Genomic DNA, 21,176 nt, shown 5'->3' on the forward strand with positions numbered 1-21,176 from the left:
AAGAAAGTTTATGCTGATATAGCCAAGTTACTGGACCCAGGGAAAAACATTGTCAGTTGATGAGACCCTTATAATGGCTTTGGGTTCAAGGTAAATCTCAGGGTTTTGTGTTTCCTTTTTAAGAGTATTTCTCTTTAGAATAGACATGAGAATACAAGACAAAATGAACACATATGCTACTACACTAAGAAAATCTTGTCAAAAGCATGAAATGTTTCCTGAAAACCTGATGTTTCTTGTGCCACTGAAAGAGGTGAATGACTGAGCCAGAGACCAGACTTTTACTGACTCAGAGGGACAGGACTGCCTCTTGAAAGACAAACAGAAAGTTTCCCCAAGAGTCAAGGGAGTTGCTTATGTTTGGGACTTGACATTGTTTCTCAATTAGCCAGAACAAGGAAATTCTTACTTCCTGTAACAGAGACTTTATCAAGTGATTCTTTCCCTTACCTCAAACCATAACATTTATCCGTCCCAACTCGTTCAACAAGTTTCTTATAAATCTTTAAGTATTCTCAATCTTAGCCAGCTTACACATCTGCAAGAATATCCAGGATGCTACTCATTTGACAGGGATCCCACAGAGAGCAGCACGGAGGTGGAGAAGCTGGCCTTCCCCAGCATGGCAATGTATCAGTAAGTTGGGTTTTATTCCACATATGAACGTTTTGGTTCATATTTGTGCTTCGAAATGGAACTTGAAAATCAAGCTAAGATGTCAGCCTAATTAATTTTCTCTATTACTCTTGTAATATTAATATACTCTATTTCAAAAAAGCATGATAGTGATTTTATAGTTAAGAACTGAGATTTTTAATGTTGAATTGAATCACAGTTCAGTGTTGGGTATGAATTGGAAAGTTTAGCGTGAGAATTGAGATCATAATGTTCATCTGTGGGGAAGACAGAGAGCCTGAGATGCACTGGGTAGTTTAAGGAGTGAGATGGAATGAGGAAGGACAAGTTTCTCACCTCCACCTATGAATTTAAAAGATATTACACCCTTTGTATTCATTCTTAATAATGCGTTACATTGATTCATGAAAAATGAAATGTTTAATTATATGGAAACCATAGTATCTTAGACCCTACTCTGATGTTAATTATAACTAAAACTCAGATTTATAAATAAGAACTTTAATATTATATTTTTCATTCTTACCTCTTCAATCCATTTTCATATCGTCTAATTTCTACTCTTCTTCCTCTCTTGAATATCCTCTCATAGTTCCTTTTCTAGATTCCCAAAGAATGTTCATTTATAAATCATACACTTATTGTTGTATTCTATGGAACAATAGCCAAGAAGTTAAAAAAATGAAAAACTTTCTTCAATTAAAAAATGATAAATACTTGCTTTTTAAAATGAGAAAACTGAAAACTGTATAAGAACAATTTGTGTAAGTATACGAGAAGTGCAACTCAATCTATGGTTACAGAATTTTTGCATTATTACAAATATAGAAGACTATAGTAAACATAAATATTTTATTTCCTACCCTTCTGTCTGCTCTGTTTCTCACTTTGCCATACTTGCCCTTCATCACATTAATTCTCTGTCCATGATAGAGATAAATTAGCACAAGTTGCTCAAGATGAAGGAATTGCAAATATCTTTTCTAATGTCTGGTTAGTGGTCCTCTCCTTTTTTTGTCAACAAAAACTGGATATTGAAGAATGAAATTTAATTAAGACAAATAACTAGACCAGAAACCTACCAACAAATGTACTTCTTTATATTTAATCAAATAGATTCTCTCTCCACCTGATCCCCTTACAACCACAAGTTAAGGTTTAGTTTGTTAAGAAGCAAAATAAACAAATAAAATGAAATGAATTGTATTTGTAGAATTATCATACATTATGATAAATTATTATGGTTATATTTTTATTTAAATAATTTCCAACATATACAAAATATCAATAGCACACCAATAAATATAATTCAGCTCAGGGGAGAGTATATCTCATGTACTTGCTATGTGTGCATGAAAGTCAGAGTACAGATCTTAGAATTCACATAAAATGCAGGCATGGTACATGCATACCTGGAACCCCAGTACTGATAGCAACAGAGACACAAGGATTTCTGGACCTTGGCCTTTTTCGGAAAACATGAGGTCTGGCTTCAGAAAGAGACCTAACCTCAAATGAATAAGAAAGAGTGTGGAAGATGATGCCCTTCTCTGGCCTCGGCATGTGTGCACCTACACATACATGTGCACACACACTGCATCCCTATATACACATATACAAAAATAAATAAGTATAATTGGTCAATTTTCTTCCTCTGTATCAGGCATTTATTTAAGTACTGTTGTATGTCAGAACTATTGTCGCATTGGGGACATACAATTTTAATTACTATTAAGGCTTGCGTAAATGTGAGCTCTGCATTACAGTTGGCCAAAGGCAGAGGTAATCCATCAGAAAAGTCAAGGGACAAATGCCAGTGATATAAAAGGAAAGAAACTAGAAAGGCATCAACAAAGCACCCAATATTTATCACACCAAGAAACCATTTAAGGTGCCACATTTTTATAAATTCTCCATTTCAAGGATTTCAAGATTTTCTCCTGTAGATCCAAAAACCCACAATCCTAGTCTCTATTCTAACAACCAAGATGTTAATGATACAGCTTTGTATTGTTGGTTCTGTGCTTCCTTAGCTTTTTGGTTTAAAGGAAAGTGAGGACTGAGGGAAAAGGAGGTGTTAATATGGTTTCTCAACTCCTCCTACTGATGATGTCCTTGGAAAACACAAATCAGCCTTTTATTTGTTTTTTTTTAACCATTTTTGAGTAATGAAAATACACCTTGTTTTAGTGTACCATTATGAACCCTAATGCCTAACACTCATTGTGCTAGTTGATCCCTTTGTTCTTCTAACATTTAAGATCAACTAATTTCTAGCCAAAAACTCACCAACTGCTGGGCTTCTCAACTTTACTCAAACAAATTTCATAGTATTTCTGACTTCTTTTAATCTAGAAATACTTTTTTAGTAAGTCACTGTATATTTATATTGATCTAAAAATGTGTAGTCTTTTATTTAATTTGTTAAATTACATTATTTGAATTAATTTCTTTTTTTTGTCAAAACAAACAACTACAAAACAGAACCTTGACTGAGTTTGATCCCCAGAACCATGATGGAAGAAGAAACTAACTTCTTAAAGTTGTACTCTGACCTCCACATATGTGCTATTATATGCTTTGACTCCTTGCCACTATAATAAAGAAACAGACAAGTAAATAAACCATCAGATATTCTCATTTTTAAAATGAGGTACTGAATAACTGTATAATTCTGTCTTCCACAAAAATACTAGAATTTTCTTTATTGCTGAAACACCTATCAATAGATAGGTGTACTGTTACACTTATTATAATAACAGGCATAAGTCAGTGGACTTAGTGGTTCAGATAAAAGTCCTACTTCGTGAGAGGCTGAGGTAGGAGAATAAATAATTCAGCCCTTCCTAAACAATTCAGTGAGACCACGCCTTATAGACCTTTTAAAAGTTAAGTGACTGAGTCTTGCTTAGTACATGAGTGGTCCTAAGTCAATCTGCAGTTTTGAAAAAGAAGAAAGAAAGAAAAAAGAAAGAGGCATGCAGTGTGAAGAGAGGGAAGGAGAAAGGATGGAAGAAAGAAAGGAGGGGAGAGAGAAAGAAAAAAAGCTTTTTTTCAAATGAAAATATATGCAAGTTGAAAACAAAGTCTAATGACTTTAATGCAGTCATGGTGATTGTACCTGATAAAAGTGTAGAGCAGTCCTTGTTTTGTGGGATAGTGCAGTGGGCAGTAGGAGTTCAGGGTTGCCAGCATGGCACTGGGACAAAAGCAGAAGAACAATGGTACCCAAACTGAGTAAGAGTAGTTAGTACTTCTCAAACAGCATAAATTTGAGCTTTTTCAAGACATACACATACATAATATACACATTATATATACAAACTTATATACGTGTACTCATATTTTTATATTTAAATATGATATAAAGATTTTTATTAATTTATTATTAGATTTTAAAATTGTTTTACTTATTACTTGAGAACTCCACATATACATACAGTGTAATTTGATCATACACATCCCTCAGTCTTCCCCCTCCACATATCAAATTCTTCCATCACATACCCATCCCACCTTCAGATTCTACTTTTGGTTTTTTACAACTTGTTGAGCCTAATTAGTGTTGGTCTTATGTTTATGGGTACAGTGCTTTCCAATGTTTTGCACCCAACCTACTAGGGACCACATCCTTGAAGAAAACCAATTCTTTCTTCCCCAGCAATCATCAATTGCCAATAACTCTTTAGGCAGGGATAGGGCCTGATGAGCCCCTCCTTCATCCACGATGGGATGATGATGGGCTTGAGTTTGTGCATGTCTTGTGTCGGTAAAATGGCTGCTGTGAATTCATGACCGTAATGACCCCTTCATGTCAAGAGGACAGTGTTTTGTATCTGTTTTCTCTTAACTATGGCTCTTATGATCTTTCTTTCCCCCTTCTTCTCTTACCTGAACCTTGGGGTGAGGGAATGATATCAATGTCTCATATAGGACTAAGCACTTCACAATCACTTATTTTCTGCCCTTGACAGTTGTTAGTCACTGTATTAACTGACAACCACTGTACAAAAAAAAACCCAGCTCATCTTATGAGAGCCACAAGTTACATTATGCTTAAGTATTTCTGTAAGACATCTCATTATGATATTTAGTATAAAATCATTCTACTTATAAAAACATTAACACACTCTGAAGTCAACATTGCACTTACTATATGGTATATACATTAACCCTATAATAATAAATATAGCTCTAAATGGGACATCTATATCACACTCAGCTCCAGGAAGCTCAGGGATCATCAGGGAAGAGGAGACAGAAAGATCGTAAGAGTCATTGTCTGGGGATGTGTGCCATGAGACAGTGTTGGTCAGGAAAGGCAATGCCATTGCAGATGTGAACTCATAGCACCTGTCACTGCATGCCTGTGACCTACACAAGAGTGAGTCATTCAGAATCCTGGCATGAATGAGTTTATGGAGTTCACTCTTATCTTGAACTATGACTGGCTGGCTGTGGGAGGGGTCCATTTTCTTCAGGCATGTGGTTACCTAGAGGTTACCAATGAACCAGTAGTTGACCCTTCAACTAAAAACAAGCAGCAACACTAAGTGGACTCAGGGTTTACAAACCTAGCACATGAAGTTGGGAGGGCAAAGTGATTTGGGGTATAGATGAGGGATTGGAGGGGAGGGAATGGGGGAGCTAGATTTGATCAAACACATTATAAGCATGTATGAAATTCTTGAACAGCAAAAGTATAGCTAAAAATAAATTTAAAAGTATCTCTGTGCCCAAGTTTTACACACATTCAAAATTATTTCTATAAGATAAATTTATTTATTCACATTTTTCTGAAATGTAACATTATGATTAACGAACTACTGTACACCCTTTCTTTACTTTCCATATTTAGTTCTATATGATTTCCTGAATAGCTGAAAGAGCTCTGGCCTAGTACGCAGAATTCACCATAGCCTTCCAAGTAAGAGCTTCTTATACTCCAGACACTACACAACTTAGAGTTTAATCTTTGTTCCCTTTACCATCATGGAGCACGACTCTTCTGGCCTTATACAGTTGTCTTATTCTTCTGAGATTCACACTTCTGTACAATCTACTTTTTTCACTACTTCCATGTAGTCACTGTGGACCCCAGACTAAAGTTGTAATCCATATTGTTAGTAGACTTGTGCTTACTTTTTTTTCCCCCATAAGTCCTGCCTTCATTTGAGGTAGCACAAATGCCTTGGATGAGATGATTGACATCATCCCCACGTATTTCCTTGATCTTCTCATTCAGATGTATTTTTTTTCTCAAATGCCATCACTCACATCCACACCCTGGGTTGGTCATGACCGGGAGTTACTCTCAATGAATCATAAATCTGAACTTCTAACACTGATCTTTCATTCTTATAATATTGTTTTAGTGCATCAGAGTTGTTTTGTTGTTGTCAAATCATTTATTATTATAATGTGTTTTACCTTTTTCTAAGGTGGGAGGCCTCGGTTTCAGACTGGCCAAGAACTCACTATTTAGCCCAGCCAAGCTAAGGACTATAATCTTTCTCCTTCAGTCTCTTAGTGGTGTGACTATAAATGTGTATCACAAGTAGCTCTAATTTTTTAATCTTTTATATGTATTATTTATCACACCAAATTATATACAAATTTGAATTCTCATACTGATGTCCACTTTTCTCCCTCTTGTAACCCTTAGGATCTTTGCTGACATAAGTTTGGGTCTGTGACTCACGTTGACCTTGAACTCATGATCTGCCTGCTTCTTTAGAGAGATTAATAATGTATGCCACCATAACCATTTGAAAATTTTGTTTATCATTCATTTTTCTTTCTTCTTTCTTCATCCACTTCTTCCTTCTTAAAGACAAGTTCTCACTCTGTAGCACAAGCAGGCCTTGAACTTTTGACAAGTTCCTACCTCAGCTTCCCTTATAGATTTAGAAGTGTCAGTCACTTTAATATTACTATTTTATATGTGCGAATGTTTTACCCAAATGCATGTATATTTACCTCATATACATGGTCCCATGGTGGCCAGCAAAGGGTTTCAGAAAACCTGGAACTGGAGTTATAGATGCTTATGAACTGTCATGTGAGTACTAGGGATTAAACTATGGTCTTCTGCAAGACCAAGATATTCCCTTAACCTCTGAGTCAGCTCTCTATCCCATACCATGAATTCCCTAATGGCAGTTTCAGCCTGACTGAGTTCTCTTGCCTTTCATCTCTCCACCATTCTTTTTTTTTGTGGCTTTTCTTTTTTTTATTATTTATTTATTTATTAAAAATTTCCACCTCTTCCCCGCCTCCCTTTTCCCTACCCCTCTCCACCTCCCCTCCCCACCTCCCCCTCCCTCTCTAGTCTTAAGAGCAGTCAGGGTTCCCTGCCCTGTGAGAAGTCCAAGGTCCTCCCCCCTCCATACAGGTCTATAAAGGTGAGCATCCAAACAAACCAGGCTCCCACAAAGTCAGTTCATGCAGTAGAATCAAAACCCAGTGCCACTGTCCTTGGCTTCTCAGTCAGCCTTCATTGCCAGCCACATTCAGAGTGTCCATTTTGATCACATGCTCCATCACTCCTGGTCCAGCTGGCCTTGGTGAGCTCTTATTAGATCAGTCCCACTGTCTCAGTGTGTGGACACACCCCTCGTGAACCTGACTTCTTTGCTCATGTTCTCCCTCCTTCTGCTCCTCATTTGGACCTAGGGAGCTAAGTCCATTGCTCCGATGTGGGTCTCTGTCTCTATCCATCCATCGCCAGATGAAAATCATATAGGGGGTGGATGTAAGGGGAGATGGTCAGAGAGAAGGGAGAAGGGGAGGATTTGGGATAGCTTGGGGGAATGGGATGGGTGGGAGGGAGGAAGGATGGATATGGGAGCAGGGAAGTAAATATCTCAACTAAGGGAGCCATTTTAGGGTTTGCAAGAGACTTAATTCTAGAGGGGTTCCCAGGTCCAAGGAGAGGTCCCCAGATTGTTCCCTGGGCAACAGAGGAGAGGGTGCCTGAACTGGCCTTGTCCCATAGCCATACTGATGAATATTTTGCATATCACCATAGAATCACCACCATTCTTTGTTGAAGTAGGCTGCTTTTCTCATTCCCAGCTGCTCAGCCCTAAAATAATCACACAGAAAATATATTATTTAAACCAGTGCTTGGCCTATTAGCTCTAATTTCTTATTAGCTAGCTTTTACATCTTAATTTAACCCATTTCCTTTATTTTATATTTTACCATGAGGCTTGTGACCTACTGGCAAGGTTCCAGTGTCAGTTTTCAGCAGGGCTACATGGCTTCTCCCTGATTCTACCTTCCTTCTCTCAGCATTCAGTTTAATTTTCCTCACCTACCTCTGTTCCTCTATTGCTCTGCTATAGGCCTAAAGCCATTTCTTTATTCACTAATCAATAAAAGCAGCACAACAGACAAAAGGACCTCTCACACCATTTCCCCTTTTCTGTTTAAACAAAAAGGAAGGCTTTAACTTTAATGCAGTAAAATTACATATAACAAAGCAGGTATCAAGCAGGAATTACAGTTACAATTTTATATCTACTTTATCTTGTATCATAACTAAGGAAAACTATAACTGTCCATTCTTCAACTCCATCAAAGACTCCAGAAGGATATAATATTACCTAATATTATACATTATAAATTTTATTATAATAAAATAGGAAGTGCATTGTAAGCTACTTCCAAAACTCTAGAATTAACAGAGACATTTTGCTGCCTGGAAAGTCACCCAAAGTTCTTCTGTATTGTTGGGGCATCCATCTTCAGCCTACAAGCCCATAGTATCCAGCAAACTTTTACATGAAGCAAGAAATTTCTAAGACTGATCCACCTGTATTGGAAGTTTTTCAGTCACTTTCTACTGTGTTCTGCAGAATGTCTGGCAGGATGATCTCACCTTTAGGCAAGTTCAGCAGTCATTTCTCTGTGGATCCTGCATACTCAGTTCTTATAGCAATTAAGGCAAGAACAATTTCTTGTCCAAATGGCTAGCAAACTCTATGAGGAGCATCTTTGACGCCCATCTTTCTCTTGAAGAAATTGGTGCTGCCAGAAGCAGATATGTTTCACTGTGATAAAAAGTCCTAAGTTATTAAAATATTTGAATGTCATATTCTGAAGATCTTTGAAAGATTTGAAGAATACCTATTGAACTGAACTATATCTCTGTATATCTAGAAAATCAAGCTAAGATAACTACAAGTTTGACTATTATAGATGTTTATCTATTAACCTATATTTCTTAATTATACATTACATTTTTTAAATGAGCTGTACAGACACAATACCTTAATCAAGAGCAGAAATATAGATATAACAAAGTTGACTTTCAATTTGTATCCATAAAACATGATCTATACCAATGCAAATTTCTATAGTATATTCCCCTTTAAATGTAAACAAACATTTATAAACAATATTTGGGAATATGGGCATTGTTCTCTCCAAACTGTTTCTTGCTGCTTATCAGAGACATTAATATGTGAGGGGTGTTCGAGGCAACCTTTCAGGGGCTCTTGGTCCATCAAACCACATTAGTCTGGAAAAATTGCACAGGTTCTCGTCTTCTGTGGAAACAAAAGAAGAACCTCTTCTCCAAAGCAACTTATTCTTAAACCCAAATTCGGAAGTCATGATACCTTTAGAACATATTGTTGGTTTAGTTTAGCAGTCCATACAATGAAACGTCTCTCTGTATTTAGCTCCTTCACAGTCAAAAAAATGCAAAGAAAACACAATAATATTCATAATCCAGACTCTCTGAATTTTCCATCTTTACATTGCCTATTTTTACTCTATTACTTTTTAATATTTATTTTATTATTTTTATTCTTTTCATCTATGACTGTCTCTACTCTGTCTCTTTAAAGACTGTTTTATTTTTTAAAACTATTTACTTCCTTTTACTTTATTTTTACTTCTCCAAGGCCTACATACATTTATCCAAAACTCTGAACCATTTAGAGGTCTTTTATATCTGAATCTGTCCTATTGTGTATCTGTAATTCTTTACTGTCAAGGAGTGCTTCTTAAAATGTTAAGCACTTCTTAAAAACTTAAACTGTAGCATTACTATGGTATATACGGCCCTGCCTGTTTGCTCCACACAGTCCAGCATGGCGGAGCTATTCATTGCCTCTTAGAGCCATATACATTGTCCCATTTTCAGACACACAGAGGGTCTATGTTGCCATTAAGCAAGTTGTAGCATTCTGGTCACAAAATTCATTTAAATGTTCCATAGTCGGCCCTCCAGAAAGAATCAGAGTTCATGCTGGCAGCACAGCCCAGAAAGCTGGCCTTTCAAAATGGCACAGCTGTTTTTTTCTGCTACCACTGAATCTGGAAAACCTCTCTTAAAGGAGCTATGCCTCTGCTTGCTTCTAGCAAACAGAGCCACCCAAGAAAATACTGCTACCAAACCATGCTTAACTCTGTTCTTATGTGTTTAAGATTCCTGCCCAAACTCTCTCAGGTTTCAAGTGGATTTTAGTTGTGCACATGTGTGCCAATTTGTTGAAAGATGCCACTTGTTTTAGCCCCAAAATAATCACACAGAAACTATATTATTTAAAACATCATTTAGCATATTAGCTTTAACTTCTTATTGGCTAGCTGTTACATGTTAATTTAACACATTTCCATTATTTTATATTTTTCCATGACAACAATGACCTACCAGCAAGGTTCTGGTGTCTATCTCCAACCGGGCTACATGACTTCTCCCTGACTCTGCCTTTCTTGGCTTCTCCCTGACTCTGTCTTCCTTCTCCCAGCATTCAGTTTAGTTTTCCCTGCCTACCTCTGTTCCCCTATAGCTCTGCTATAGGCCCAAAGCAGTTTCTTTATTCATCAACCAATAAAAGCAACATATAGACAGAAGAACCTCCCACACCAATTTATAATGCCTACTTTGGAAAGAAAATGTCAGCATCTTGCCTCTGCACAGACTACCTTACAAATATGAAGAATGTATTTAGTCATACAAGCTTCCAATACTTCCTGGCATCTGTACTTCTCTTTTGTTAGTTTCCACAATAACTCTGCCAGATTCTTTAGCTTTTTTTAGTTTCCAACTCTTAGCATCTGTGCTCTCATGCTCTTCTAAGTGAAAGAGATAAAATGATTGACCTTCTACATATCAAATTTACAAGCATCACTCTTTCTCAAGAGTCCTACCTACAACTTTCTTAGTTCCCCAATCTACTAGTTTAACTCATACGAAAATGTCGATACTTTTGCCATTTTCAGTCCATATGAAAGTTTTATAAGTGAAATTAATAGCTTGCTTTGTTCTGTTTGTAAGTAAAATAATATCTTCACTTAGCTAGCTTATTTAATCATTCCCTGGCTTCTTCTACTTTTGAGTTTCCAAGAGGTCATATTCCAGATAGTCAGTGTCCTTACTGTCATGTGGCCCAAGTGTGCGTCTCTCACAGTCTCTCCTGGGCAACTCCATCCTACAACCTTGATTGTCAAGGCATATTTGCCTGGCAGAGGTATTCCAAACTGTAACCATGCCCTACATTTATACGTTTTGTGGCTCTTCAAGACCTATTGGATCTTGAAAAAATTGTCAAATTATTTCTTGTAAAAACTTTATCTCAAGTTCTATTTTTCTAATCTTCTCCCATGGTCACTGGTATGGCAATTCAACCATATAGGAAAAATGTAAACAAATAAGGATATGAAATTTAAGTAACCTGAACTATTATTATTCTAACTTGTAAGAAACTTGAGCCACAGTAGCTTTAGTTGAAAACTGAGCTTAGTGATATTTATGTTATGAACTTCACATAGACGTTGGATGAATCAAGTTCCAAAGAATGTTAAATCTCTCACTAAACTTTAATTCTATCTATTGAAAATTCCTAATTGCTTTTACTGTCATAGTGAACTGTGCTTCACCCTACACCTCATTCTTTGTTTTCCCAAACCTGTTTGGGAAAGGTGGAGCAATCTTGAGTCAAGGACCTCTCCCTTCCTTTTCCAGGGTCCTAAGACTACAGCCATAGTAAGAAACCGGATACATCATATTAATGCATCAGACACACAGAGAAGGAGTTTTTAATAATAAAGCTTACAGGCATGTACAAATACTACTTACCTTTAGTCGATGCAACACAGTCACCCTCTGGCAGGTATTTGCCACTAAAAGCTAAGAGTGAGAAATGGAAGAGCAGGGAAATTATATGTCCAGGTACTTTTTGATTGACAGGAACCTCCAAAATAAGCAAACGAGGTGTTAGCATCACTGTCTTGAGCAGATCTGTTATCCACTGTATATATGTTTCAAGCCAACTAATTTTGTTTAGTGGAGTCAACTAGACTGTCACTTCTGTAACCCAACCTCATAATTGCTGCCACTAAACAAGCACTTCCCATCTATTCTGCCTCACAATAGTTATGTGGAAATCATTTCCATTCTACAGATAAATAAAGTCAGGCACCAAACCTGAAGCAAGGTCCAAATCACATTCAAATGTCAATGAATATTGTCAGAAAACAATCCAGCCTCTTTTCATTTATATGTACAGACTCCTCCAAAAGGCCAGCGAGTTCTGAAGGGAAAAATAACATGGTAAAAGCACTTTTTGTTTTCTGTTCATTATGTAAAATATGTAAATTTGGACCAGTTTTAGTATCAGGATAACACTGCCCTATAGTGGGTATTTGGTAGTGTTCTTCCCCATTGAGTTTATGAAACTAATTGAGAAGTATTGGCATTAGATCTTCCTTCAATAGTTGGCAAAATCGGCAGTGAGTCCCTCTGGTCCTTAGCTTTCCTTTGTGGACAGATTCTATCAGGTTTTGCCTTCAATGTTTGTAATGGGTTTGTTTAAGTTGTGTCTTCTGACTTCAGTTTCAGTGTGCCATATCAATTGTAAATTCATCTGTTTTTTTCAAGGTTTCCCACCTTTTTAATGTTTTCAATGTATTCTCCTATGATCTGAATTTCATGAAATTTACTGTAATATCACCCTTTTCATCTCTAATTCTGTTAATTTATGTCTTCTAGTTTGTCAGTCTTAGTGTTTCAAAGAACCAATTCTTTGATTAGTTTTGTGTGTTGCTCTTTTATCTTTACTTCCTAAACTTCTTCCCTAATTTTTGCTATTTTTTAATTTCTACAACTGTTGATATTAGCTTCTTGTTCTAACCAGTTTTCTTAATGAGCATCTTAACTCAAAGAGCATTTTGGAATAAATAATTCTATGCCACCCTGTTAAGCACCCGACAGTGGTCCTTAGTATTTGACCTCTAGTCTCTTACTAATTAATGAGGTTTTCTTGGAGACAAAGCTTAGTAGTTTGCCTCAGAGTTACTTACTCATTTGATCCCTGCTGACTCATGAACTCCATGGCAGTGAGAACCCGTCTATGTTGCTTACACAGTGTTTCCTCTTTTGGTTCTTATTTGAATTATTCAGCATTTTAAATTATACCTTTCAAAACTTATTTCCAGCAAAGGAAAACCTTGGTTGATTTTTTTACCCCCAAGCTCCAAGTTTTAATTTTTAAATTAAAACTATCCCCCAACATTGAAAGTAAGTCCTAACTTTAATGTGTAGGTCAAAATACATTAAATCTTAATTGAAAATATTTTAAGACAGGGAGAAAATGTGTCCACCACCACCACCAAAGAAACAACAAAAACATGGAAGCCATATTGGGAGAAATTTTGGGGAGGAATGTTAGGGCCAGATGCCCTCAACAGTCTCAGCAATGCCAGTCTTATGCATTTGGTTTTTTTTTAATATTAATACAGTTTTAATTATCGATCTAACTTAAGTAACCTAAAGTTTCCCTCAGGAAATATAAATTTACAAATCCACACAGAGATTCGGAAGGTTGCATACCTTGACCTTGTTTACCCCCTCTTGAACTCTTACCTACTGAAACATCATTTATTTTTATCTAATTTTGTTTGTGACAAGAGTCAACTTTCCAATTATGAAACATTTCTTGATATTTGAAAAGTGTGGGGTTATGAAAGCAAGGCATTTAGCCTGTTCAGACAGAAAGGTTAAAAAAAAAGTCTCACTTAGTCTATAATCTAAATTTTAGCATGTGTGCTTGTACCAACAATGTTATGAGTGTTGCTGTATCCATTGGTACAATTAAAATCACCTTTTTCATTGAAGCCCCCGAGATTGTGAATGAGAACCTTACTATTGTATGATGATTTTCTCCAAAATTATTTTCTCTTTTCAAAGTCAAGGAAGCAAATCTTCTGAGTAGACAATTCATCCATCTTTATTTACACGTTCCTCTGTGCATTTCTTTTCTTCCAGTAATTCTTTCCCCATGACGTTCATTACGTAATGACGGCTTCCAATCTTGTGAAATTACTGCCGGTGGTTTCCATATCTCAAATTTGGAAACCATCTTATCTGATGGAAGACTCTGTAGGGATAATCAGGGCTTTGTTAGCTTCCCTAACTGCTCTCCGAACTTGTAATAATCTGTACCCACAGTGCCACCCAAACTCCAATGTCCTAGACACCAGTGTCTCCGTGTATTTCCTTCTGTAGTAGCACCCCTGACCCCATGAAGCAGCCTGCCCAGAAGGCTGCCTTCGCTCCTTCGGTGTGGAAACTTCCTGTGTGTGCTTTCTCAGCTGCTTCTATAAACAAATGCCCTGGTGAAGAACAGCAATCAAATAACTCAAACTCCAGAGTCCTTGCCAGGCTTTGCTGCTGCTCTACAAGCTCTTCCGTTTGCCATAAGCATTCAGTTTGTCTTTGTGACAAACCTACCAGGAAGTATTGTTAATTTACTGGTGAAGAAAGCACCACACACTGAAGCTGAACGATGGTATAAAAGACAGCAGGAGGATACTAGGCTAAGAATTCAAATGTGCTGACTGCACACCTACATTTGAGACCATGATGCTGAGCTCCTCATTTAAACGTTTTCCTATCATACAGTCTCTGCTGGGGAGGAAGAAAAGCCTTTTCTCTTCCTCTGCATCATTAAAGCGACACCATTTTTGTGAAGTAAGCATTTGATAATCTTTGGAAGAAAAAGTAGGCAGTAGGAGGACAGGATCTGAAAAATGACCCTTGGTAAGACTGTGACATTGAAAAACACGGTGAATGTGGAGGAGACTGTTGTTGTTTGCTTGTTCATTTTGTTTCTTTTTTTTTTAAAAAAAAATTCTTCTCAGGCTTGGTTTAAGAAACACCTGCCTATTAGACTGTCTAGAAAACAAAATACTTCAGGTTTAAATGAAATCAGGGAGGGATTGAAATGAGGAGAGTGTTGATGAATGGGTAGCTTTTATCACTCATGGGTCATGATGACATTAGAACCACAGGGACGGGGTCACCTGTGGCTTTCCTTTGGGTTGCATATCGGGAGCTATTGTTAGAGCTCAATGTTTCTGTATTACAATGAACCTGTTTAATCATCTCACTGGGATAGGCTAACCAAAATTAAATGTTTTAAATTGGAGGGATTAGGGAAGGGGATGTGGAAAGCCTAAGAAGGAGAAAAGATAGAATGTCATTCAGTGTTCTTTTAAAATAATAAATTTGCTTATTTTTACTTAGACTGCAGGTAATGCTCAATTTCATGTCTCATCTTTCCAAGGATGAAGAAAATCATTCGCTGTAAAACTCTGATTCTAAGTTACTAATGATTTATTGCTTCATAGCACATTATTTCATTTAGTAAGTAAGCGTTTACCAAATACCTATGAAGGACAAGCTTCTATATGTCTAGAACAGTCCTTATAATGAAGTTAAAATCAGGCTAATACAAAACCCAAAAAAGAGACATATTACTTAGAGGAAATCAAGAAATAAATATTTTGGAGTGAGTTTGCATGGTTAGGAGAATAAACCCTTTCTCCTGTGACGCTCAAGCATGAAATGGTAACTGAGTCACAGCGATGTCTCAAAGTCTAGGGTAGAGTCATTCAACAATTAACTCTTATGCCCAGATCCATGCAGTCCCCCAAAAGCCAACAAGGAGACTTAGTCCTGTATGTAAAAGCAAAGAGCCTTTACTTTATACCGGTTTGCAAACTCAGTCTCTCAGTGTGTCCAACATATCAGAATAATCAGAGAGTTCTGAGCTCAGTCAGAGTTGGGTTTTTATAGTAGTAAAGGTGGGGGTGAGGGATTTCTAAGGTTCAGGACCCCTGTTTGGCTGACATTTATCTAGGGGTGCCCTGGTGAGTGTGTGCTGGAAGGTGATCCTATCTACAATGGTTAGAGTGCTAGGCATTTCCTTTGGGTGCTCTGTTCTTGGGTGGTGCTCAGGTAATCTCAGCTTGTGATCTTTTTTGCAACCAGGTACTACTTCAGGGTGAACTACTAAGACTCGGACCTCCACTAAATTTATCATGGCTGAGTCCTACACTGGCAGGTGATAATGGTTGGGAGAACTTCCTTTAGGTGGTCTGTTTCTATTTAGCTTATCATGGCTGGCTCCTACACTAATCATATCCATTTGAACACACACACACACAAACACACACACATACTCACACACGTATTTTTTTTAACACAAGATCTTTATAAGAGAGTTTTCTGCCAGGTGGTGGCACATGCCTTTAGTCCCAGCACTCAGGAGGCAGAGGCAGGAGGATCTCTGTGTTCAAGGCCAGCCTGGTCTAAAAGAGCTAGTTCCAGGACAGGTGTCAAAGCTACAGGGAAACCATGTCTCAAAAACAAAAATAAAAACAACAAAAATTCCATTGCTAATCCAGAGAGGAAAACAAAACAGTGGGTCCATCTCTCTCAAGTTTTGAAGACATTTTAGACATCATAATCTCCGAAAGAGAAGCACTAACTTTTCTATAAAATTTCTTCAGGATTCAGGTCTGGAAAAATGGCTCAGATGAAAAACCAAACAAACAAAACAAAATGCATGCTCTATGCAAACCTGAGACTTGGAGTTCAGATCCCAGACACTTTGTCAATGTCAGGCATAGGCATAGTGGTTTGCCAATAATGTCAGTGTCAATGCCAAGCAGGCATAGTTGCTCACCTATAATGCCATTGCTAGGTAGACAGAGGGGCTCACTCACAATCAACACATGAGAGGTGGATATTCTAGGTTCTCTTTTGTATTGTAGAGACATTTCCATTCCCTCCAGACCATTGCTGTCCATGGTAGCTATTCAGTTAATCCCTTCAACTTGTTAACTGGGACCCCTTTATGCCTGTCCATGACCAGGTACCCATTCCAGAAAAAATAATTCCTCTTGTTCAAGGGTAGGTTGTATAGAACAAGAAGCAACATGGTAAACTTTCAGAATTGCATTCCTGTACAGTTAGTTTCTCTATGCATTAGCTCACCCTGCGCTGCTCATGTTAATGTTCTAGTCCCTACACTATGATTGTTCAGATTTTATCTTTACACGGAAGAACCTGACACTGGGATGGGAAAAAAGTTATCATAACATCCTGTTTCCACAGAGCTTCATGCCACATTCAGACACTTACTGCAATCAGAAGCATGGGCTCTTCGTCATATTTGCAAGCCCCTGACACTATTATTGTTCTATCCTATTCTCTTCTCTTCTCTTCTGCATACAACTATTATGATGTTCTATTTCCTTGATTATATTTGACCTTATCCTAGTAATATCTTTGGTTAAAAACAACAACCAAGAAAATCCCACATAGGTCTGAATTGTTACAACTCTATGTAATATTCATTATACCAAACCAGAGTTCTGAATTACCATTTTTATGTTTATTCGTGATATTGGTGATTTTTTATTTTGCTAATTATTCTTCATCATAAGTATCTTCTTTGCTACTTGACTGAGTCCATTATAATTTCATCTTCCTTATATTCAGTACAAATTACATGTTCTAATTACACAGTTTAAGTGTAAAACTGTGAAAAAGAAAAACAAACAAACAAGACAACAAATCCAGTAGATCAAGTCTCATTTCTGTTCCTCTCAATAAGCTTCTGTAATCTATTAACTGCTGTAGTTCACTATGTGGGAACAACAACCCAAATGCCACCCTTTTCAGAGATTCATTGTTATCTGAAGCTCATCAATTACATTTGTGATATTAGATCTTGTACCAAACAAAAAAGAAGAAGAAAATTTATAATGGACCAGAAATTATATACAGTAGTAACCTCTGTATAATGTTGACTGCTTAAAGTTAAAAATTAAGTTAGATTTTTGTAGTATTTTTCTAATATTGCATTAAATATATTCAAATGTTATGAAATATAATAAAAACTAATTATGAACTTCAGAGAGAAATCACTTGAATGTAAAAAAATAATAGTCTTAGGGTCCTCACTGCTTTTAATATGCATTTTTCTTTCAAAAGGCCAGGGATCCTGGGTAGAAGAAAATGTTCTTGGAAACCATGGATGGTTGCTCTTACTACCACGGCTGTTTCATTGGCTTTAGCAATAATGATTGGGCTCCTTGTTTACTTTTTGGTGTATGGTAAGGTCACACTTTATTGTATTACTTCGGAAATTTGAAGACTGAATACATATATTTCTAAATCTTAACATTTTCTCCAATTACAGAATAAAATTTTTATTAGAATAAATTTGAGCAATAGTAATCTTGAGTGTAAAAAATCATTTCTAATATTCAAACCTGATGCTATTCATGTAATACCATTTTTTGAATAGCACAAGAAGTTCACATGATATGCTATTTATGGTGTGATGATATATATATATATATATTGCTAATAGTAAAATTTATTACAGTAGAATTTTTAAATTTGGTGTCAACCTATTGTATTATGACATTAATCAATTGCTTAGTATTTTAAATTGTCACTTATTATGAAATACCACCTATAATAGGTAATGATTGTGCCAGAAAACAAACATGCAACCATGGTGGTTATTAAGATATATGATCTTAAAATGGTTAGGGGAGATACTAGCTACATCTATTGGATATTTAATTTTCTGAAGTGCACTGATTATATGACTGTCAGTTTGCTTAATGTTTCTATAATAAGATGCTTTATAAAACCTGGATACTTTATCAACAAAAGAGGCTTCAGGTGGCAGTGGTACAGGCTAGTTTGGAAGACTGCAACAAACTCCATCAAAATAGTTGATGTAGGCTTCCCCTCTGTATCCTCTGAATAAGTTTTATTATCATTTGTTAACAAAGAAGCTACTTCTGCCTATGGCAGGGTAGAATCAAGCTAGGAAAACTAAACTGAATGCAGGGAGAAAGAAGAAAGAAGGCAGAGTCAGAGAGACACCATGTAGCTGCCGAAGGGGAAAGATACTGGATTCTTACCAGTAGACCACAACCTCATGGTGGTGCATAGATTAACAGAAATGGGTTAATTTAAGATGTAAGCTATTGGCCAAACAATATTATAATTAATATAGTTTTGTGTGATTATTTGGCTCTGGGTGGCAAGGAAATGAACAAACACTCTCCATTTACAAACACAGAAGACAGCATTATGGGAGGAGTGCGTGTCAAGGTTGAGTAGTGCCTGGATCACATGGAAAGTCAGAACACAAGAGACAAGAAGGAACACGACTTTCATAAAAATTAATCACCTGTAAGGACTAACCCACTGTGTAAAGCCAATACATTAATCTGTGGGCAATCATGACAGTCAGCTCCTCCCTTCCCCACTTACTAGAGGATTTATGTCGCTCAAAATTATTATATGGAGGACTGAGCTTCCAGCATAAAAATCTTCACAGAAAAATTATGCATTCTTGACTGCTTTTGCTCAAAGTAATTAACAGAAGTTATCCATCTCTGTTCTGCCTTTCAGATGAGAAGACTTATTACTACCAGGCCTCCTTCCAGATTCCCAGCATTAAATATAGCTCAGATTTGTCTATAGAACAGTCAAGACTTCGGATAGACCTGAAACAAAAACTCAGCAATGAGGTAGATCTATGCTTTGCTACTACCACCATTGCTACCCTGAAAGTATGTAAGGTGGAGGGCAATAGGAGAAGACACCTAATGTTAACTTCTGGCCTCAACACAATTCATATATACATATACAAGCAATTACATACATACATGACCAGCTAAACATGTGAATATGCATACACACCACAATGGGAAACCAAATACAATGTAGAGAACATTGCTAGTTTATAAATGATACAATGCAAGTCAGATTCAGTCTCTGGTGCGAAGTTTATTAGTTTATTGACTAACACACAGTACTAGTTTCAGATAATGTAAACATTTTCTGAAAAGTTAATATGAAAACCAGTAACTAAATTTGATTTTGTGTATTTTCTGCATAAAATGTAAATGATAATAATAATCTGTATGTGTACATGAATGCATATATACCCAAAGCATGCCAGGTTCCTTGGCTAATAATTTCAAGTGACTTCAAGGTTTTTTATAGTAGATTCTCTAAATATTTTATAGGGATATTAAACATGTATAAATAAAAATGTTTTCATAAGAAATACTTCCAGATATGCTAAAAAGAAACATGCGACCACTTGTTTTACTAACAGTTATTCCTCTCCTGAAGCACATCTCCCCAGTCTAGCTAATAAAACATCACATGACATTTCATTGAAGAGGACTTTGTAAATTAAATGATGAGTAAACAACACTAGTCTTATAGCGCTTATTTCACTCTTCGGCAGCACTCCTGAGATTTGCGCAACTACCTGCTCAGATGCAGCTTGGTCAAGGTTAGCTTGACCAAATCAGCTTGATGAGTCAATGACAATAAATGGGCTTGCAAGAACTGTCATCCTATTGCCATTGTTCTTGCTTTGTTAAGAAATGTTGATCTGGGATATTTTACCATCGATGAAGTATTCCATATAGTAAAGCCAAAATGTACATTGTGGCATTCGTAGACATATTTTATTCTAAGTAAATACTTTGTACATTTCTTCTGATAAATAATCAAGTTTGTGGAAGTGCCTGTGTGTGCATCCTCCCAACACCATTGTCTGAAGGATCAAAACTTCATCTAAAACTGTTTTACCAAACCTAAAAATTGATCTTTCCATCACACTCAGAGACTAACAAGACTGAGTTTCAAGACACAGATGTCAAGTGGATGATGTGTCCATGTATGACAACCTTACACAGTCTCTGGGCTCCAATTCCTGCTTTTGAATTGTCTACCTTAATTCAGCTCTTTGTGCTGATCACCTTCAAACACACATAGAAAGTTCTTCCAATTATAGGAAGGGTTATATGACAACAGGATTGTGCTCAAATGAGCATCTTTGAGATAACTATAAACAAACATTAAAGTAAAGGACATTTTGTATCACAGTAACTTTTAAATTAGCATTTTTAAATGTACACAGTTAATACTTAGCAAAGTTCTCTTGTATTCTTTTTCAGATAGATATGATTTTTCACAGATCCAGTTTAAAGCATCATTATATCAAATCTCAGGTTGTCAACTTCAGGTAACCAGATATGAATAAATTCATATGAGGGAAGGGCAACTATGTACTGTTTAGTTATTCTTAACCTGTTTTCTTTATAGACAGGATGTAAAGACTTTACATATACCAAAGAAAAGCTAGCAGGTCTTCTCACAATGCAATTGTTCCTATACTGAGCACAGTGGG

The 21,176-nt window shown here is 36.6% G+C and overlaps 1 protein-coding gene across 2 annotated transcripts in view; it reads left to right on the plus strand.

Annotated features, from left to right (window-relative positions):
• Positions 1 to 433: 433 nt before the first annotated feature.
• LOC125408211 (transmembrane protease serine 11G) overlaps positions 434 to 21,176 on the plus strand; it is a 34,608-nt gene continuing 13,865 nt past the window's right edge. Inside the window, exons 1-5 of one of the 2 annotated variants that reach the window (XM_085691702.2) lie at positions 434 to 636; positions 15,926 to 15,998; positions 17,936 to 18,057; positions 19,379 to 19,497; positions 20,944 to 21,011. In XM_085691702.2, coding sequence (XP_085547828.2) covers positions 15,976 to 15,998; positions 17,936 to 18,057; positions 19,379 to 19,497; positions 20,944 to 21,011 — 332 coding nt within the window. In that variant the 5' untranslated portion in view covers positions 434 to 636; positions 15,926 to 15,975. The remainder of the gene's footprint in view (positions 637 to 15,925; positions 15,999 to 17,935; positions 18,058 to 19,378; positions 19,498 to 20,943; positions 21,012 to 21,176) is intronic. The other variant, XM_085691704.2, reaches the window with a different exon arrangement.

This window comes from Myodes glareolus, chromosome 8 (genome assembly GCF_982192425.1).
Source record: "Myodes glareolus chromosome 8, mMyoGla1.1, whole genome shotgun sequence".
In the NCBI taxonomy this organism is placed as follows: domain Eukaryota; kingdom Metazoa; phylum Chordata; class Mammalia; order Rodentia; family Cricetidae; genus Myodes; species Myodes glareolus.